Source organism: Nerophis ophidion, linkage group LG04 (assembly GCF_033978795.1).
Source record: "Nerophis ophidion isolate RoL-2023_Sa linkage group LG04, RoL_Noph_v1.0, whole genome shotgun sequence".
Taxonomy (NCBI): domain Eukaryota; kingdom Metazoa; phylum Chordata; class Actinopteri; order Syngnathiformes; family Syngnathidae; genus Nerophis; species Nerophis ophidion.
Window position 1 is genome coordinate 85,339,206 of NC_084614.1, and position 22,236 is coordinate 85,361,441.

General features: G+C 40.6%; 1 protein-coding gene across 1 annotated transcript in view; it reads left to right on the forward strand.

Moving 5' to 3' along the window:
• The window catches only part of LOC133552100 (excitatory amino acid transporter 5-like), a 100,016-nt gene extending 85,597 nt beyond the window's left edge, over positions 1-14,419 (forward strand). Inside the window, exons 9-11 of the mRNA XM_061899430.1 lie at positions 5,313-5,447; positions 10,300-10,399; positions 13,334-14,419. Coding sequence (XP_061755414.1) covers positions 5,313-5,447; positions 10,300-10,399; positions 13,334-13,600 — 502 coding nt within the window. The 3' untranslated portion in view covers positions 13,601-14,419. The remainder of the gene's footprint in view (positions 1-5,312; positions 5,448-10,299; positions 10,400-13,333) is intronic.
• The last annotated feature ends 7,817 nt before the right edge of the window (positions 14,420-22,236 follow it).

Sequence of the window (22,236 nt, forward strand, 5' to 3'; positions counted from 1 at the left end):
AAAGTGTATAAAAACGAATATGGAAGCTGGACAAATAAGATGCCAAAAACCAACGACTTTCATGATGTATTAGACAGAAAAGAGGAACTTTTTTTCTCCTCCATTTGAAAACGTGGACATTATCAGCACTATACTGTCTGATTCCAATCAATGCAAGTCATCAGAATCAGGTAATACACCAACTTATATTCTTGTCTTCATGAAAGATAGGAATCTATATGTTAAACATGCATGTATATTCATTAAAACACCTTTAACATGTCAACAAAAACGGCAAAATAAAAAACTATAAATTATATAATGTATATATATATATATATATATATATATGATATGTGTGTGTATGTATATATGAGGTAGATCACCTCGACTTGGTCATTTATTAAGTAATTGATTAACGTTATTGGGGTGTTACCATTTAGTGCTCAATTGTAGGGAATATGTACTGTACTGTGCAATCTACTAATACAAGTTTCAATCAATCAATCAATCAATCAATCAATGCCTACAGAGCCTATGGTGCTGTTAAGTTATTGTGGCCCAATTTGCCTTAATTTTTTGATTTTAATGTATTATTATTTAATATATATTATTGTTTTAGTTGCTTAAGAGATATTCCTGGCTATGAATTCGCTCATTGCTATTTTTATGTTTTTGTGCATTACTTGTTGCCGTAATCATTAAACAAACAGGTTACTCATCAGTACTTGAGTAGTTTTTTCACAACATACTTTTTACTTTTATCCCATCCATCCATTTCCTACCGCTTATTCCCTATCGGGGTCGCGGGGGGCGCTGGCGCCTATCTCAGCTACAGTCGGGCGGAAGGCGGGGTACACCCTGGACAAGTCGCCACCTTACTCAAGTAAATATTTGGATGACCACTCCTTACTTTTACTTGAGTAATACATCTCTAAAGTAACAGTACTGTTACTTGAGTACAATTTCTGGCTACTCTACCCACCTCTGATCGTGACACGGCCTAAAAATATCGAGATATGTGCTAGATGAGAATTAATCCTCATCCTTCACTTACTGCGTTTTGTAAAACACGGCCAAATAGGGCATTTGCTGCCTACACGTAAATGTAAATATGACACAGATTATGCCTCGCGTGATCTTCTTAGTCAGATCTGCCGAATCAGTCTGGAACGACCACCAACACTCCCAGATTGTCGCTGGACGTGCGTGGCGCAGGTGGACCCGAGCGTGCGGGTCCAGGTGGACGGATGTGCGACGGACAAGTGCGTCCCTCTGATTGAAAATGGTCCCGGCGTAATAACATTAAGCAGACCTCCCGGCCCAGAGTTGCAGGCTGTGCTCGTTCCCTCGTAATCCTCTGGCGGTAAAACCCGAATGACCCGCCTGACTCGTGTCCCTTGTCACGCCAGAACCGGAATGGTTCTGTGCTGCTTGGCTGCCGCCCAGGTGTCCTTAGGCACAATCACTTGTGTATCCTACATGCTTGTCTAATTCTCTTCTGCATGAATGTTTAGCATCCGACCACCGACACGCACCGTCGAAATATTTTAGCAGATGTGAAGTGAAGTGAATTATATTTATATAGCGCTTTTCTCAAGTGACTCAAAGCGCTTTACATATCTAAGTTACATTTAAAGCAGTGTGGGTGGCACTGGGAGCAGGTGGGTAAAGTGTCTTGCCCAAGGACACAACGGCAGTGACTAGGATGGCGGAAGCGGGAATCGAACCTGCAACCCTCAAGTTGCTGGCACGGCCGCTCTACCAACCGAGCTATACCGCCCCATCGCTTTTTTACCGTATTTTTCGGACTAACGTATTTCCTTGAATTGCCGCCGGGGCGCTAATTAATCTAAAACCTCTTCTCACTCCGGCACTTACCAAAGGCATGCGGTAAATTTATCAATCAATCAATCAATGTTTACTTATATAGCCCTAAATCACGAGTGTCTCAAAGGGCTGCACAAACCACAACACGAACCACTACGACATCCTCGGTAGGCCCACATAAGGGCAAGGAAAAACTCACACCCGGTGGGACGTCGGTGACAATGATGACTATGAGAACCTTGGAGAGGAGGAAAGCAATGGATGTCGAGCGGGTCTAACATGATACTGTGAAAGTTCAATCCATAATGGATCCAACACAGTAGGCCTGCATTTATAAATTTGAGTGTGATGTAAGGATACCATCATGAAAAGCACATTTTATAAAAAAAAACAAAACGTTATTATGGTCTTACCTTTACTTATAAATGAAGTCCATGCGCAGCTCCTTCTGAAAAAAAACATCAATAACTTGTTTATAAAAGTCTTCCTTATCTTTCTTCAGTTTTAAAAGTCTCTCTGTCTCGATGGAGATTTTCCTTTATTACCTCCTGCTTCGATTGAAAGTCCATCCATCCATTTCCTACCGCTTATTCCCTTTTAGGGTCGCGGGGGGCGCTGGCGCCTATCTCAGCTACAATCGGGCGGAAGGCGGGGTACACCCTGGACAAGTCGCCACCTCATCGCAGGGCCAACACAGATAGACAGACAACATTCACACTCACATTCACACACTAGGGACCATTTAGTGTTGCCAATCAACCTATCCCCAGGTGCATGTCTTTGGAGGTGGGAGGGGCCTATCCCCAGGTGCATGTCTTTGGAAGTGGGAGGAAGCCGGAGTACCCGGAGGGAACCCACGCATTCACGGGGAGAACATGCAAACTCCCCACAGAAAGATCCCGAGTCTGGATTTGAACCCAGGACTGCAGGACCTTCGTATTGTGGGGCAGACGTACTAACCCCTCTACCACCGTGAAGCCCGGATTGAAAGTCCAGTTTAGAAAATTATTTTATTTTAGATATGTAATCCTCCATGTTAAAAGTGCAAGCGAGAGGAAACAATAAACGATCGCTGGTTGTTGTCACTTCTTCTGCAGCCAAGTAGTCGCAAGAAGGATCACTAGCGCCCTCTACCACAGGAGGCGGGAGTCATTTAATGACTCATATTTGACACACGCAGCTACGGTATATTAATAAAACATAGCTGCTTACTGTTCTTTTTAGCATATTCAATAGCTTGGACCGTAAATCCTACTGAAAAGCTCTTAATCTTCGTCCCTTTATGCAATTTCAAATTATTGAAATTGGCTTCTTCCATTTTGAAAATGATGACAGGTGAAGTGTCACTCGTGACGTGACGAGTTTGACCCGGAGGATATTCTAGGCTTATGCTAATTATTTGGCAAAACCAGTTTGACCCGGCGGAAATTCTAGACATGCGCTAATAAAAATAATATTTTGCGAAACGAGTTTGACCCGGGGGCTTCACGGTGGCAGAGGGGTTAGTGCGTCTGTAGTCCTGGGTTCAAATCCAGGCTCGGGATCTTTCTGTGTGGAGTTTGCATGTTCTCCCCGTGAATGCGTGGGTTCCCTCCGGGTACTCCGGCTTCCTCCCACTTCCAAAGACATGCACCTGGGGATAGGTTGATTGGCAACACTAAATTGGCCCTAGTGTGTGAATGTGAGTGTGAATGTTGTCTGTCTATCTGTGTTGGCCCCTGCGCTGAGGTGGCGACTTGTCCAGGGTGTACCCCGCCTTCCGCTACATAATAGCTCTTAATCTTCTTCATTTATTGCGATTTCAAATTGTTGAAATCAGCCTCCTCCAGTTTGAAAATGATGACGGGTGAAGTGTCACTCGTGACGTGACGAGTTTGACCCGGAGGATATTCTAGGCTTATGCTAATTATTTGGCGAAATGAGTTTGACCTAGCAGAAATTCTACACATTCGCTAATAAAAATAATATTTTGCAAAACGAGTTTGACCCGGCAGTAATTCTAGGCAGGCGCATACTATATACCCGGCAGGAATGCAAGGATATACGTTATTTGAATGACTCTTACCATAATATGTTACGCTAACATAGCAGGCACCTTCTCAGTTGGTTATTTATGCCTCATATAACGTACACTTATTCAGTCTGTTGTTCACTATTCTTTATTTCTTTCAAATTGACTTTCAAATGTCTATTCTTGCTGTTAGATTTTATCAAATAAATTTCCCCCAATAATGAGACTTATACTCTAGTGCAGGGGTAGGGAACCTATGGCTCTAGAGCCAGATCTGAGCTGACATTGCTTAACATGATACGTAATGAATAATTCCACTTGTAATAAGTGTTCAAAATAATGTTCCAAACATAAAACATTCTCATGCATTTTTAGTCCATCCATCCGTTTACTACCGCACCTGTTCAAGAAGTTGCGTTAAGAAGTTATTTATTTATTATTGGTTAGTGTGGGGCTTGTCCTCCTGGGGGTTCTTCAGACCACCAAGCACTGACATGGGAGCCCGTTTCAGGGTTACACTATTGTTTTATTTTTCAATAAGTCTCTCAGTTGCTTTACAGCAATTGTATTGTTCTCTTTCGTTCTTGCTCGCGCTCTGGCTCCAGCCCCAACCCCGTCTCTCCTCCTGGCTGCTGCTTATAACAAAGCGACAGGTGATTAGATAACAAGGCTCATCTACGCACCTGTCGGTGATTTCGAGGCCGATCCTGGCACACCCCAGTTTGCTGCAGGCCCGCGGGCCACGCCCCCTCCACAGTTAGCTTCAGAATAACAATGTTATGACAAAGAATAAGAGACCTATTATACTCTAGAAATGTTGGTCTTACTTAAAAATGCACACGTTTAGTTGTGTGCAGTGTTAAAAAAAATATTATATGGCTCTTACGGAAAGACATTTTAAAATATTTGGCTTTTTGGCTCTCTCGGCCAAAAAGGTTCCCGACCCCTGCTCTAGTGCGACGGATATGTTTTTTTCCTTCTTTATTGTGCATTTTCGGCAGGTGTGACCTATACTCCGGAGGGACTTATAATCGGAAAAATACGATAATTAGGAAGGAAATGAAAATATGCCTTGTTTCTTTTACATCCACTGAAAAAAATGATAATAAATGCAGTCTTTTGTCAGCTCGGTTGGTAGAGTGGCCGTGCCAGCAACTTGAAGGTTGCAGGTTCGATTCCCGCTTGTGCCATCCTAGTTACTGCCGTTGTGTCCTTGGGCAAGACACTTTACCCACCTGCTCCCAGTGCCACCCACACTTGTTTAAATGTAACTTAGATATTGGGTTTCACTATGTAAAGCGTTTTGAGTCACTTGAGAAAAGCGCTATATAAATATAATTCACTTCACAACTTTTTAACTTGAGTGGGCTGAATTCAACATAATCTCCCAGCAGCCTTTGCAACATTTGAGACCGTCGCTGACAAGTCAGCCCGCGGATTCGTGAAAACAAAAAGGGTTTGATTTGTAAACATGTGGTATCCTTTCTTTCAGCATCACTGCCACTGCGGCCAGTATCGGTGCAGCCGGAATCCCTCAAGCGGGGCTCGTCACCATGGTGATCGTGCTGACCTCCGTGGGCCTGCCGACCGATGACATCACTCTCATCATTGCTGTCGACTGGGCTTTGTGAGTAGGACTTGTGGGCTTTTAAAGGGCCGAAACCCAGGGGCCTCACGTCATTTAAAGTGGCCCGCGGCGTCATTTTATGTGCTGTGCCACGTCATTTAAAGTGGTCCACAACATCATTTAAAATGGCCTTTCACATTATTTTATGTAGTCCACTACCACATAATTGTAATTTAGCCCGCCAGTTAATTTAAAGTGGCCCGTCACGTCATTTTATGTGCTCTGCCACTTCACTTTACGTGGTCCACAACATAATTTCAATTGGCCTGTCGCGTCATTTAAAGTGGCCCGCCGCATAATCTTATGTGCTCCGTCACTTCATTTTGTGTGGCCTACTATGTCATTTAATTTGGCCTGCCACTTCATTTTATGTGATCTACCACATAATTGCAACATGGCACATTGCATCATTTTACATGGTCTGCCACATAATTGTAAAGTGGCCCGTCACAGCATTTACATGGTACGCAACTTCATTTAACGTGGCTCGTCACGTCATTTAAAGTGGCCCACCGCATAATGTTATGCGCTCCGTCACTTCATTTCATGCGACCCGCCACGCCATTGTATGTGTCCGCCACATCGCTTAATGTGGTTTTCCACATCATTTAATGTGCCCCACCAACTCATTTAATGTGGCTTGTGTGGTCTGCCACATAATTGTAATGTAGTCCGCCAAATTATTCAATGTGGCCCATCACGTCATTTTATGTGGTCTGTCACTTCACTTTACGTGGCCCGCAACATAATTTCAAGTGGCCTGTTGCGTCATTTAATGTGGCCCGCCGCATCATCTTATGTGCTTTGTCACTTCATTTTGCGTGGCCCACTATGTCATTTAAAATGACCTGCCACTACATTCTATGTGATTTGCCACATAATTGTAACGTGGCCCATCGCATCATTTTACATGGTCTGCCACATAATTGTAAAGTGGCCTGTCGCATCATCTTATGTGCTCCGTCATTTCATTTCCACGTGGCCCACTACGTCATTTAAATTGGCCTGCCACTTCATTTTATGTGATCTGCCACATAATTGCAACATGGCCCATTGCATCATTTTACAATGTAACGTGGCCCATTACATCATTTTAGATGGTCCGCAACTTCATTTAAGTGGCCTGTCACATCATTTAAAGTGGCCCACCGCATAATGTCATGTGCTCCGTCACTTCATTTTATGCTGCCCGCCATGCCATTGTATGTGCCCGCCACTAAGCTTAACTTGGTCCTCCACATCATTTAATGTGCCCCACCACCTCATTTAAAGTGGCCCGCCACGTCATTTTATGTGCTCCACCACCTCATTTATTGCAACCCCCGACATTCTTTTCTAGGCCCGTCACATCATTTTACGTGCTGCGCAATTTCATATAATGTGGCCTGTCACGTCATTTAAAGTGGCCCGCCACATAATGTTATCTGCTCCCTCACTTCATTTCAATCGGCCTGCCACGCCATTGTATGTGCCCGCCACATCGCTTAACGTGGTCCTCCACATCATTTAATGTGCCCCACCACCTCATTTAAAGTGGCCCGCCACATCATTTTATGTGCTCCACCACCTCATTTATTGCAACCACCGACATTCTTTTCTGGGCCTGTCACATCATTTTACGTGCTGCGCAATTTCATATAATTTGGCCTGTCACGTCATTTAAAGTGGCCCGCCACATAATGTTATCTGCTCAGTCACTTCATTTCAAGCGGCCCACCACGCCATCGCTTAACGTGGTCCTCTACATCATTTAATGTGCCCCACCACCTCATTTAAAGTGGCCCGCCACATCATTTTATGTGCTCCACCACCTCATTTATTGCAACCCCCGACATTCTTTTCTGGGCCCGTCACATCATTTTACGTGCTGCGCAATTTCATATAATTTGGCCTGTCACGTCATTTAAAGTGGCCCGCCACATAATGTTATCTGCTCCCTCACTTCATTTCAAGCGGCCCACCACGCCATTGTATGTGCCCGCCACATCGCTTAACGTGGTCCTCGACATCATTTAATGTGCCCCACCACCTCATTTAAAGTGGCCCGCCACATCATTTTATGCGCTCCACCACGTCATTTTATGTGCTCCACCACCTCATTTTATGTGCTCCACCACCTCATTTATTGCAACCCCCGAAATTATTTTCTGGGGGCGTCACATTATTTTACGTGCTGCGCAATTTCATATAATTTGGCCTGTCACATCATTTAAAGTGGCCCGCCACATAATGTTATCTGCTCCCTCACTTCATTTCATTCGGCCTGCCACGCCATTGTATGTGCCCGCCACATTGCTTAACGTGGTCCTCCACATCATTTAATGTGCCCCACCACATCATTTAAAATGGCCCGCCACATCATTTTATGCGCTCCACCACATCATTTTATGTGCTCCACCACGTCATTTATTGCAACCCCCGAAATTATTTTCTGGGCCCGTCACATCATTTTACGTGCTGCGCAATTTCATATAAATTGGCCTGTCACGTCATTTAAAGTGGCCCGCCACATAATGTTATCTGCTCCCTCACTTCATTTCAACCGGCCCGCCACGCCATTGTATGTGCCCGCCACATCGCTTAACGTGGTCCTCGACATCATTTAATGTGCCCCACCACCTCATTTCAAGTGGCCCGCCACTTCATTTTATGTGCTCCACCACCTCATTTATTGCAACCCCCGACATTCTTTTCTGGGCCCGTCACATTATTTTACGTGCTGCGCAATTTCATATAAAGTGGTCTGTCACGTCATTTAAAGTGGCCCGCCACATAATGTTATGTGCTTCGTCACTTCATTTCAACCGGCCTGCCACGCCATTGTATGTGCCCGCCACTAAGCTTAACGTGGTCCTCCACATCATTTAATGTGCCCTACCAAAACATTTAAGGTGGCCCGCCACATCATTTTATGTGCTCCCCTCATTTATTGTAACCCCCAACATCCTTTTCTGGGCACGTCACTTCATTTTAAGTGGTCCGCCATTTGAGACACCGAGAGAACCAAAAATCACTTGCAAAATGTCAATAAATGAAAAGGTGCTTTATGTGAAATATTAACAAACTTAAAATGTTTTATCAAACCAAGTTATGACATATTTTTAATGGCAAATTTCACTGTACGTCACTTAAGTGACTTTGAGCCCCACCTATGCTCAACTTTGTTATTTTGCACTTAAACATATTTATCAAAATATGTAATTATCATGTATTTATAATAAAAACCCCGTTTCCATATGAGTTGGGAAATTGTGTTAGATGTAAATATAAACAGAATACAATGATTTGCAAATCCTTTTCAACCCATATTCAGTTGAATGCACTAAAAAGACAACATATTTGATGTTCAAACTCATAAATTGTATCTTTTTTTTTGCAAATAATAATTAACTTAGAATTTCATGGCTGCAACACATGCCAAAGTAGTTGGGAAAGGGCATGTTCACCACTGTGTTACACCACCTTTTCTTTTAACAACACTCAATAAACGTTTGGGAACTGAGGAAACTAATTGTTGAAGCTTTGAAAGTGGAATTCTTTCCCATTCTTGTTTTATGTAGAGCTTCAGTCCTTCAACAGTCCGGGGTCTCCGCTGTCGGATTTTACGCTTCATAATGGGTTCGATGGCAGACAGGCGGGCCAATAAAGTACCTGCACTCTTTTTTTCCGAAGCCACGCTGTTGTAACACGTGCTGAGCATTGTCTTGATGAAATAAGCAGGGGCGTCCATGAAAAAGATGGCGCATACGTTGTTCCAAAACCTGTATGTACCTTTCAGCATTAATGGTGCCTTCACAGATGTGTAAGTTACCCATGCCTTGGGCACTAATGCACCCCCATACCATCACACATGCTGGCTTTTCCACTTTGCGTCGATAACAGTCTGGATGGTTCGCTTCCCCTTTGGTCCGGATGACACAATGTCGAATATTTCCAAAAACAATTTGAAATGTGGACTCGTGAGACCACAGAACACTTTTCCACTTTGCATCAGTCCATCTTAGATGACCTCGGGCCCAGAGAAGCCGGCGGCGTTTCTGGATGTTGTTGATAAATGGCTTTCGCTTTGCATAGTAGAGCTTTAACTTGCACTTACAGATGTAGCGACCAACTGTATTTAGTGACAGTGGTTTTCTGAAGTGTTCCTGAGCCCATGTGGTGATATCCTTTAGAGATTGATGTCGGTGTTGGCTGAGGGATCGAAGGTCACGGTCATTCAATGTTGGTTTCCGGCCATGCTGCTTACGTGGAGTGATTTCTCCAGATTCTCTGAACCTTTTGATGATATTATGGAGCGTCGATGTTGAAATCCCTAAATTTCTTGCAATTGCACTTTGAGAAACGTTGTTTTTTTTTAACTTTTTAACTATTTGCTCACACAGTTGTGGACAAAGGGGTGTACCTCGCCCCATCCTTTCTTGTGAGAGACTGAGCATTTTTTTGGGAAGCTGTTTTTATACCCCTGCACACTTGTGGGATGCTCCAAATAAGTGTTTGATGAGCATTAATTGCCACCTTTCCCAACTTCTTTGTCATGTGTTGCTGGCATCAAATTCTAAAGTTAATGATTATTTGCAATAAAAAATAAAAAATAATGAGTTTGAACTTTAAATATGTTGTCTTTGTAGCATATCCAACTGAATATGGTTTGAAAATAACTTGCAAATCTTTATATTCCGTTTATATTTACATCTAACACAATTTCCCAAATGATATGGAAACGTGGTTTGTAATCAAAAACATGCAAGCAGGTCTGAGTCAAATCATTAGAACTCACCTTAAAATGTAAGGTAGGTAATGAAACCCGTGCCTTCTTTTCCACGTGATCGAAAGATGACTTGTTGTCACGCAGGGACCGGTTCAGGACCATGGTCAACGTGATGGGTGATGCCTTGGCCACAGGGATCATGGCCCACATCTGCAGGAAAGACTTCATTAAAGAAGGCGAACAGGTGAGGCGTTTAACTTGCTTATGAACAGTAGAGAAAACAATAAAAGGTAATAACGCCAGGACGTGGACTTTGGTGAGGTAATGACGTCTTTAATCTTAACTCAAAAATATTATAAAAACAAAAGGCGCTCTCAGTAGAGGTTCAAAACTTGGCTATGAGAACTAAAACTCACACCATGGGAGAACTATGAACATAAAACAAAACTTACAAACTGTGGCATGAAAAACTTACTTGGACCGAGAAAGGAACATGGATCATCGGCATGGGTGTGTAGGAGGTGATAAGGGTGAGTAGAAGGTGATGTCGCCAGGATGACTGCCTGGCAACTGCAGGCTCAAATGGGGACGTGGTGAATGACGACAGGTGCATGAGTCCAAGCGAGTCAGGTGCGTGAGTCGTGAGAACAGGTGAACTGATTGGTAGTCATGGAACCAAAAACAAACCGGGGTGCGCAAAAACAGGAACTAAAGTTGACAAGAACTAAAGTTGTAATAAAGTTGACAAACAATGCTGTTTTTTTGTGAGTGAGTCGAGTTACCAGAATGACCGAAAAAAAATACCTTTAGGGATATATTCATAAGCTTTTTGATGTGGACAAGTCACTCACTTCGTACACACACATTTGAAAATGGAAACACACATTACATACTTGATAGTTGGTGTTGATACATAAAATGAATACCGGATTAAAGGAGCCATTTTTTTTAGTTTTTTTCTAAAATGAAAAAACTACCTTGAAATGGTAGTTAATTGGTCAAAATGTTGTATAGATTATGTTTTACAGATTATCTTCAAGCCCCTTTGTGACAGTCGCTTCCGGATGCGCCGTTTTGTGGGCGGGTCTTATTCGTGTGGCTCACCTTCGGCGGCGTCTTCTCCCGTCATCTTTGTCGTAGCGGTGTAGCGTGCAAGGATGGGAGTGGAAGAAGTGTCAAAAGATGGAGCCCGCCATCCTAGTCACTGCCGTTGTGTCCTTGGGCAAAGACACTTTACCCATGTGCTCCCAGTGCCACCCACACTGGTTTAAATGTAACTTAGATATTGGGTTTCACTATCAATAATTCATCATTAATTTACTTACTATTTTAACCTTTTATCTGTTTACCTACTTTTTTCATCCTTCCATCTTCTTTTACTTATATTTACTTACTATTTTACCTTCTACGTTTACCTACTGTTTTAACCTTCTATCTTCTTTTACTTATGTTACCCTACTTTTTGGTACCTTTTTTTTTACCTATATTTTACCTTCTTCATCTTATGTTTACCTACTGTTTTACCTTCTTCTATGTTTACCTACTTTTTTAGACTTCTACCCTCTTTTACCTACTTTTTTCATCCTTCCATCTTTCATTTTACTTATGTTTACTTACTATTTTACCTTCTATGTTTACCTACTTTTTTAACCTTCTATCTTCTTTTACTTATGTTACCCTACTTTTTGGTACCTTTTTTTTACCTATATTTTACCTTCTTCATCTTATGTTAACCTACTGTTTTATCTTCTCTTCTTTTACTTATGTTTACTTACTATTTTAAACTTTTATCTGTTTACCTACTTTTTTCATCCTTCCATCTTCTTTTACTTATATTTACTTACTATTTTACCTTCTACGTTTACCTACTTTTTTAACCTTCTATCTTATTTTACTTATGTTACCCTACTTTTTGGTACCTTTTTTTATATATATTTGACCTTTTTCAACTTATGTTTACCTACTGTTTTACCTTTTTCTATGTTTACCTACTTTTTCAGACTTCTACCCTCTTTTACCTACTATCTTCTTTTACTTATGTTACCTTACTTTTTGGTACCTTTTTTTATCTATATTTTACCTTTTTCAACTTATGTTTACCTACTGTTTTACCTTTTTCTATGTTTACCTACTTTTTTAGATTTCTACCCTCTTTTACCTACTTTTTTAACCTTCTATCTTCTTTTACTTATGTTACCCTACTTTTGGTACCTTTTTTTAACCTATATTTTACCTTCTTCAACTGATGTTTACCTACTGTTTTACCTTTTTCTATGTTTACCTACTTTTTTAGACTTCTACCCTATTTTACCTACTTTTTTCATCCTTCCATTTTACTTATGTTTACTTACTATTTTACCTTCCACGTTTACCTACTTTTTCAACCTTCTATCTTCTTTTACTTATGTTACCCTATTTTTTAGTACCTTTTTTTACCTATATTTTACCTTTTTCATCTTATGTTAACCTACTGTTTTATCTTCTTCTGTTTACCTACTTTATTAAACTTCTACCCTCTTTTACCTACTTTTTTCATCCTTCCATCTTCCATTTTACTTATGTTTACTTACTATTTTACCTTCTATGTTTACCTACTTTTTTAACCTTCTATCTTCTTTTACTTATGTTACCCTACTTTTTGGTACCTTTTTTTTACCTATATTTTACCTTCTTCAACTGATGTTTACCTACTGTTTTACCTTTTTCTATGTTTACCTACTTTTTTAGACTTCTACCCTCTTTTACCTACTTTTTTATCCTTCCATCTTCTTTTACTTATGTTTACTTACTATTTTAACCTTTTATCTGTTTACCTACTTTTTTGTACCTTCTTAGTTACATTTTCACCGAAATGATCCATTTTAAAAGCTACAGCATTAGCATATAGCATATCGCAGTTAGCATCCCATTACCCACAATGCACTTCTGCCATGACCCTACCCCGCCAAATTGTGACGATTTCTGACATTTTCTTCGTCTCTTCCGCGAAAGAGATAAATAATATTATTTGATATTTTACGGTAATGTGTTAATAATTTCACACAAGTCGCACCCCCGGCCAAACTATGAAAAAAACTGCGACTTATGGTCGGAAAAATACGGTAAAAACTTTTTTACTTTCTCCCGTTTACGTACGTTTACCTACATTTTCCGACCTACTTCTACCTGCCTCCCCCAGGTACCTCTGATCTGCGAGACCAAGCCCATGATCAGCATCCAGCAGATGATGAGCTACCAGAACCAGAAGAACGGCTGCTACCAGCCTCCTCCGGCGGGCAGCAGGCAGGACCACTTGTCCCCGGACGTGGCGCGGCTCATCCAGCTGGAGGAGGGGGTCCGGCCGACGGAGAGGAGGAAACAGGCGCTCACCTCTCACCACAAGAGAGGCCACAGGGACAAGGAGCACTGTTCCATCGACATGAACGGCCTGGAGACCAACGTGTAGAACTCAGCTGCTGGACCTGGTTCCTCTCATGAAGGCGGCACACCTTCCGGCTCTCAGCGTGCAGGAGCTGCAAAAAAGACAACTTTCTTTTTTTAATATCTTAAAAATGGTACACATTTGCCTGTGTGTGTTTGTGAGTTGTCCATAAAGTATCTAATGTGGATTCTATTTGGTACCAGTTGTCCATACAGTATCTAACATGGATTCTATTTGGTACCACTTGTCCATACAGTATCTAATGTGGATTTTATTTGGTACCAGTTGTCCATAAAGTATCTAATGTGGATTTTATTTGGTACCAGTTGTCCATAAAGTATCTAATGTGGATTCTATTTGGTACCAGTTGTCCATAAAGTATCTAATGTGGATTCTATTTGGTACCAGTTGTCCATACAGTATCTAACATGGATTCTATTTGGTACCAGTTGTCCATACAGTATCTAACATGGATTCTATTTGGTACCAGTTGTCCATAAAGTATCTAACATGGAGTCTATTTGGTACCAGTTGTCCATACAGTATCTAAGGTGGATTCTCTTTGGTACCAGTTGTCCATACAGTATTTAACATGGATTCTATTTGGTACCAGTTGTCCATACAGTATCTAAGGTGGATTCTATTTGGTACCAGATGTCCATACAGTATCTAACATGGATTCTATTTGGTACCAGCTGTCCATAAAGTATCTAATGTGGATTCTATTTGGTACCAGTTGTCCATAAAGTATCTAATGTGGATTCTATTTGGTACCAGTTGTCCATACAGTATCTAACATGGATTCTATTTGGTACCAGTTGTCCATACAGTATCTAATATAGATTCCACTTGGTACCAGTTGTCCATAAAGTATCTAACGTGGATTCTATTTGGTACCAGTTGTCCATAAAGTATCTAATGTGGATTCTATTTGGTACCAGTCGCCCATACAGTATCTAATGTGGATTCTATTTGGTACCAGTAGTCAATACATTATCTAATGTGGATTCTATTTGGTACCAGTTGTCCATACAGTATCTAATGTGGATTCTATTTGGTACCAGTTGTCCATACAGTATCTAACATGGATTCTATTTGGTACCAGTTGTCCATAAAGTATCTAATGTGGATTCTATTTGGTACCAGTTGTCCATACAGTATCTAAGGTGGATTCTATTTGGTACCAGTTGTCCATACAGTATCTAAGGTGGATTCTATTTGGTACCAGTTGTCCATAAAGTATCTAATGTGGATTCTATTTGGTACCAGTTGTCCATACAGTATCTAAGGTGGATTCAATTTGGTACCAGTTGTCCATACAGTATCTAACATGGATTCTATTTGGTACCAACTGTCCATACAGTATCTAACATGGATTCTATTTGGTACCAGCTGTCCATACAGTATCTAACACGGATTATATTTGGTACCAGTTGTCCATACAGTATCTAACATGGATTCTATTTGGTACCGCTTGTCCATACAGTATCTAACATGGATTCTATTTGGTACCAGTTGTCCATAAAGTATCTAACATGGATTCTATTTGGTACCAGTTGTCCATAAAGTATCTAACATGGATTCTATTTGGTACCAGCTGTCCATACAGTATCTAACATGGATTCTATTTGGTACCAGCTGTCCATAAAGTATCTAACATGGATTCTATTTGGTACCAGCTGTCCATACAGTATCTAACATGGATTCTATTTGGTACCAGTTGTCCATACAGTATCTAATGTGGATTCTATTTGGTACCAGTTGTCCATACAGTATCTAACATGGATTCTATTTGGTACCAGCTGTCCATACAGTATCTAACATGGATTCTATTTGGTACCGCTTGTCCATACAGTATCTAACATGGATTCTATTTGGTACCACTTGTCCATACAGTATCTAACATGGATTCTATTTGGTACCAGTTGTCCATACAGTATCTAACATGGATTCTTTTTGGTACCAGTTGTCCATACAGTATCTAACATGGATTATATTTTGGTACCAGTTGTCCATACAGTATCTAACATGGATTCTATTTGGTACCAGTTGTCCATACAGTATCTAACATGGATTCTATTTGGTACCACTTGTCCATACAGTATCTAACATGGATTCTATTTGGTACCACTTGACCATACAGTATCTAACATGGATTCTATTTGGTACCACTTGTCCATACAGTATCTAACGTGGATTCTATTTGGTACCAGTTGTCCATACAGTATCTAACATGGATTCTATATGGTACCAGTTATCCATAAAGTCTCTAATATGGAGTCTATTTGGTACCACTTGTCCATACAGTATCTAATATGGATTCCACTTGGTACCAGTTGTCCATAAAGTATCTAACATGGATTCTATATGGTACCAGTTGTCCATAAAGTATCTAACATGGATTCTATTTGGTACCAGTTGTCCATAAAGTATCTAACATGGATTCTATTTGGTACCAGTTGTCCATAAAGTATCTAACATGGATTCTACTTGGTACCAGTTGTCCATAAAGTATCTAATGTGGATTCTATTTGGTACCAGTTGTCCATAAAGTATCTAACGTGGATTCTATTTGGTACCAGTTGTCCATACAGTATCTAACATGGAGTCTATTTGGTACCAGTTGTCCATACAGTATCTAACATGGATTCTATTTGGTACAGTTGTCCATACAGTATCTAACATGGATTCTATTTGGTACCGCTTGTCCATACAGTATCTAACATGGATTCTATTTGGTACCAGTTGTCCATACAGTATCTAACATGGATTCTATTTGGTACCAGTTTTCCATACAGTATCTAACATGGATTCTATTTGGTACCAGCTGTCCATACAGTATCTAACATGGATTCTATTTGGTACCAGTTGTCCATACAGTATCTAACATGGATTCTATTTGGTACCACTTGTCCATACAGTATCTAACGTGGATTCTATTTGGTACCAGTTGTCCATACAGTATCTAACATGGATTCTATTTGGTACCAGTTGTCCATACAGTATCTAACATGGATTCTATTTGGTACCAGTTGTCCATACAGTATCTAACATGGATTCTATTTGGTACCAGTTGTCCATACAGTATCTAACATGGATTCTATTTGGTACCACTTGTCCATACAGTATCTAACGTGGATTCTATTTGGTACCAGTTGTCCATACAGTATCTAACATGGATTCTATTTGGTACCAGTTGTCCATACAGTATCTAACATGGATTCTATTTGGTACCAGTTGTCCATACAGTATCTAACGTAGATTTTTTTTGGTACCAGCTGTCCATACAGTATCTAACATGGATTCTATTTGGTACCAGTTGTCCATACAGTATCTAACATGGATTCTATTTGGTACCACTTGTCCAGACAGTATCTAATGTGGATTCTCTTTGGTACCAGCTGTCCATACAGTATCTAATGTGGATTCTATTTGGTACCAGTTGTCCATACAGTATCTAACATGGATTCTATTTGGTACCAGTTGTCCATACAGTATCTAACATGGATTCTATTTGGTACCAGTTGTCCATACAGTATCTAATGTGGATTCTATTTGGTACCACTTGTCCATGCAGTATCTAACATGGAGTCTATTTGGTACCAGTTGTCCATACAGTATCTAACATGGATTCTATTTGGTACCAGTTGTCCATACAGTATCTAACATGGATTCTATTTGGTACCAGTTGTCCATACAGTATCTAACGTAGATTCTTTTTGGTACCAGCTGTCCATACAGTATCTAACATGGATTCTATTTGGTACCAGTTGTCCATACAGTATCTAACATGGATTCTATTTGGTACCACTTGTCCAGACAGTATCTAATGTGGATTCTCTTTGGTACCAGCTGTCCATACAGTATCTAATGTGGATTCTATTTGGTACCAGTTGTCCATACAGTATCTAACATGGATTCTATTTGGTACCAGTTGTCCATACAGTATCTAACATGGATTCTATTTGGTACCAGTTGTCCATAAAGTATCTAACATGGAGTCTATTTGGTACCAGTTGTCCATACAGTATCTAACATGGATTATATTTGGTACCAGTTGTCCATACAGTATCTAACATGGATTCTATTTGGTACCAGTTGTCCATACAGTATCTAACATGGATTCTATTTGGTACCAGTTGTCCATACAGTATCTAACATGGATTCTATTTGGTACCGCTTGTCCATACAGTATCTAACATGGATTCTATTCGGTACTAATTGTCCATACAGAATCTAAGGTGGATTCTATTTGGTACCACGTGTCCATACAGTATCTAATTTGGATTCTATTTGGTACCAGTTGTCCATACAGTATCTTCCATGGATTCTTTTTGGTACCAGTTGTCCATACAGTATCTAATATGGATTCTATTTGGTACCACTTGTCCATACAGAATCTAACATGGATTCTATTTGGTACCAGTTGTCCATACAGTATCTAACATGGATTCTATTTGGTACCACTTGTCCATACAGTATCTAACATGGATTCTATTTGGTACCAGTTGCGAGGCTTGTGTTTGCTTATGTCAAGAAGTCATTGCTTTTCCAGCAGTGAGTCAGCGAAGAAAGAGCAGAACAGAAAAAAGCTTTTATCAGATTGGATTTCGAGAGAAGCTTTTCCTTCTGCATGGAGCTTGAAAAACAAAAACGTCCATTAGCTTCTCGCCCACTACAGTGACTTTATTGGAATCAAAACAATTGTACTGTTTTGTGTTTGCCACCAAAACAGACACAAAGTTATTGGAATACTGAATTTGAGTCGCTCCCAAAACTTTGGGTTACGACGCGATTCTGGTATTAAAAAGTACTTTGTCAAAGTCATCCTTCATCTGTCAGTCTCTCCAGGACTTCACGATTGTGTCACACCTCCTAAATTCCACCAGTACCCGCAAATTTTGCCAAATCAGCGTTATTTCTTGTGTTGCCGAAGCGGAAACGTCCAAGCATGGCAAAGAATCAACTGACTCGCATAGCTCAGACCTACTTCCTGTCCTGTCCACAGCGCTAAGATTTCTGGGTAACTTGAAAATCTTGAATATCGCGCAAACAGTTCGTTTGCAGAAATTAGATTTACCGGATGAAACTAACATGGGATCATAACAAAAATACTTTAAATGAAGCACTGGCAGTCCAAAGTCTGGACCTGGGGTGGACCACTTGTCTGTGCATCTGTTGGCCACGTCTGTGCGCTGCTGACCTGTCTCCGCTTGGGATGGTCTCCTGCTGGCCTCACTATGGACTGGACTCTCACTGTTATGTTGGATCTACTATGGACTGGACTCTCACTATTATGTTAGATCCACTATGGACTGGACTCTCACTATTATGTTAGATCCACAATGGACTGGACCCTCACTATTATGTTAGATCCACTACAAACTGGACTCTCACTATTATGTTAGATCCACAATGGACTGGACTCCCACTATTATGTTAGATCCACTATGGACTGGACTCTCACACTATTATGTTAGATCCACTATGGACTGGACTCTCACTAATATGTTAGATCCACTATGGACTGGACTCCCACTATTATGTTAGATCCACTATGGACTGGACTCTCACTATTATGTTAGATCCACTATGGACTGGACTCTCACTATTATGTTAGATCCACTATGGACTGGACTCTCACTATTATGTTAGATCCACTATGGACTGGACTCTCACTATTATGTTAGATCCACTATGGACTGGACTCTCCCTATTATGTTAGATCCACTATGGACTGGACTCTCACTATTATGTTAGATCCACTACGGTCTGGACTCTCCCTGTTATGTTAGATCCACTATGGACTGGACTCTCACTAATATGTTAGATCCACTATGGACTGGACTCTCACTATTATGTTAGATCCACTATGGACTGGAATCCCACTATTATGTTGGATCCACTATGGACTGGACTCTCTCACTATTATGTTAGATCCACTATGGACTGGACTCTCACTATTATGTTGGATCCACTATGGACTGGACTCTCACAATATTATGTTAGATCCACTATGGACTGGACTCTCACTATTATGTTAGATCCACTATGGACTGGACTCTCACTATTATGTTAGATTCACTATGGACTGGACTCTCACTATTATGTTTGATCCACTATGGACTGGACTCTCCCTATTATGTTAGATCCACTATGGACTGGACTCTCACTATTATGTTAGATCCACTACGGTCTGGACTCTCCTTGTTATGTTAGATCCACTATGGACTGGACTCTCCCTATTATGTTAGATCCACTATGGACTGGACTCTCACTAATATGTTAGATCCACTATGGACTGGACTCTCACTATTATGTTAGATCCACTATGGACTGGACTCTCACTATTATGTTGGATCCACTATGGACTGGACTCTCACAATATTATGTTAGATCCACTATGGACTAGACTCTCACACTATTATGTTAGATCCACTATGGACTGGACTCTAACTTTTATGTTAGATCCACTACGGTCTGGACTCCCACTATTATGTTAGATCCACTATGGACTGGACTCCCACTATTATGTTAGATCCACTATGGACTGGACTCTCACACTATTATGTTAGATCCACTATGGACTGGACTCTCATTATTATGTTAGATCCACTATGGACTGGACTCTCACTATTATGTTAGATCCACTATGGACTGGACTCTCACTATTATGTTAGATCCACTATGGACTGGACTCTCACTATTATGTTAGATCCACTATGGTCTAGACTTTCACAATATTATGTTAGATCCATTATGGACTGGACTCTCACTATTATGTTAGATCCATTATGGACTGGACTCTCACTTTTATATTAGATCCACTATGGACTGGACTCTCACACTATTATGTTAGATCCACTATGGACTGGACTCTCTCACTATTATGTCAGATCCACTATGGACTGGACTCTCTCACTATTATGTCAGATCCACTATGGACTGGACTCTCACTATTATGTTAGATCCACTATGGACTGGACTCTCACTATTATGTTAGATCCACTATGGACTGGACTCTCACTATTATGTTAGATCCACTATGGTCTAGACTTTCACAATATTATGTTAGATCCATTATGAACTGGACTCTCACTATTATGTTAGATCCATTATGGACTGGACTCTCACTTTTATATTAGATCCACTATGGACTGGACTCTCACACTATTATATTAGATCCACTATGGACTGGACTCTCGCACTATTATGTCAGATCCACTATGGACTGGACTCTCACTATTATGTTAGATCCACTATGGACTGGACTCTCACTATTATGTTAGATCCACTATGGACTGGACTATGACTAATATGTTAGATCTACTATGGACTGGACTCTAACAATATTCGACATCCATCGCACCGGTCGTCCGGAAACGAGGTTGGGGGGTTAGATTCCCACATCTGGGGTCCCCTCCAAGGTTTCTCACTGTCCCATTGGGTTGAGTTTTTCCTTGCCCTGATGTGGGATCTAAGCCGAGGATGTCGTTGCGGCTTGTGCAGCCCTTTGAGACACTAGTGATTTAGGGCTATATAAGTAAACATTGATTAATCGTTTTGATGATTATTGCTCACAGCTTATGAAAATGACAGTTTTCAAACCATGATTATCAAAAATTTTATTTTTTTTGTAGTTTCATCTCTACATGAACGTTTAGCAACACACCGACATGCTCACTTCCTGGCTACACGTACTTTAGGGCTGCATCAATGAATCGATGAAATCAACAAAAATTAGGGATATTCCGATCATATCGGACTGCCGATATTATCGCCGGATAAATGTTTTGAAATTCAATTTTGGAAATTATCGGTATCAGTTTCAAAAAGTAATATTTTAACTTTTTAAAATGCCGGCCCATTTGCATAATATCTCAAGCTTTTCACACACACACACAAGTGAATGCAATGCATACTTGGTCAACAGCCATACAGGTCACACTGAGGGTGGCCGTATAAACTTGAACACTGTTACAAATATGTGAACCCACATCAAACAAGAATGACGAACACATTTCGGGAGAACATCTTCAACTTAACACAACAGAACAAATACACACCGACATGCTCACTTCCTGGCTACACGTACCTTAGGGCTGCAGCAACAAATCGATTAAATCAATAAAAATTTGGGATATTCCGATCATATCGGACTGCCGATATTATTGCCCGATAAATGTTTTGAAATTTAATTTTGGAAATTATCGGTATCAGTTTCAAAATTGTCGGCATCAGTTTCAAAAAGTAATATTTTAACTTTTTAAAATGCCGGCCCAGTTGCATAATATTTCAAGCTTTTCACACACACACAAGTGAATGCAATGCATACTTGGTCAACAGCCATACAGGTCACACTGAGGGTGGCCGTATTAACTTTAACACTGTTACAAATATGTGAACCCACATCAAACAAGAATGGCAAACACATTTCGGGAGAACATCCTCAACGTAACACAACAGAGCAAATACACACCGACATGCTCACTTCCTGGCTACACGTACTTTAGGGCTGCAGCAACGAATCGATTAAATCAATAAAAATTAGGGATATTCCGATCATATCGGACTGCCGATATTATCGCCCGATAAATGTTTTGAAATTCAATTTTGGAAATTATCGGTATCAGTTTCAAAATTATCGGTATCAGTTTCAA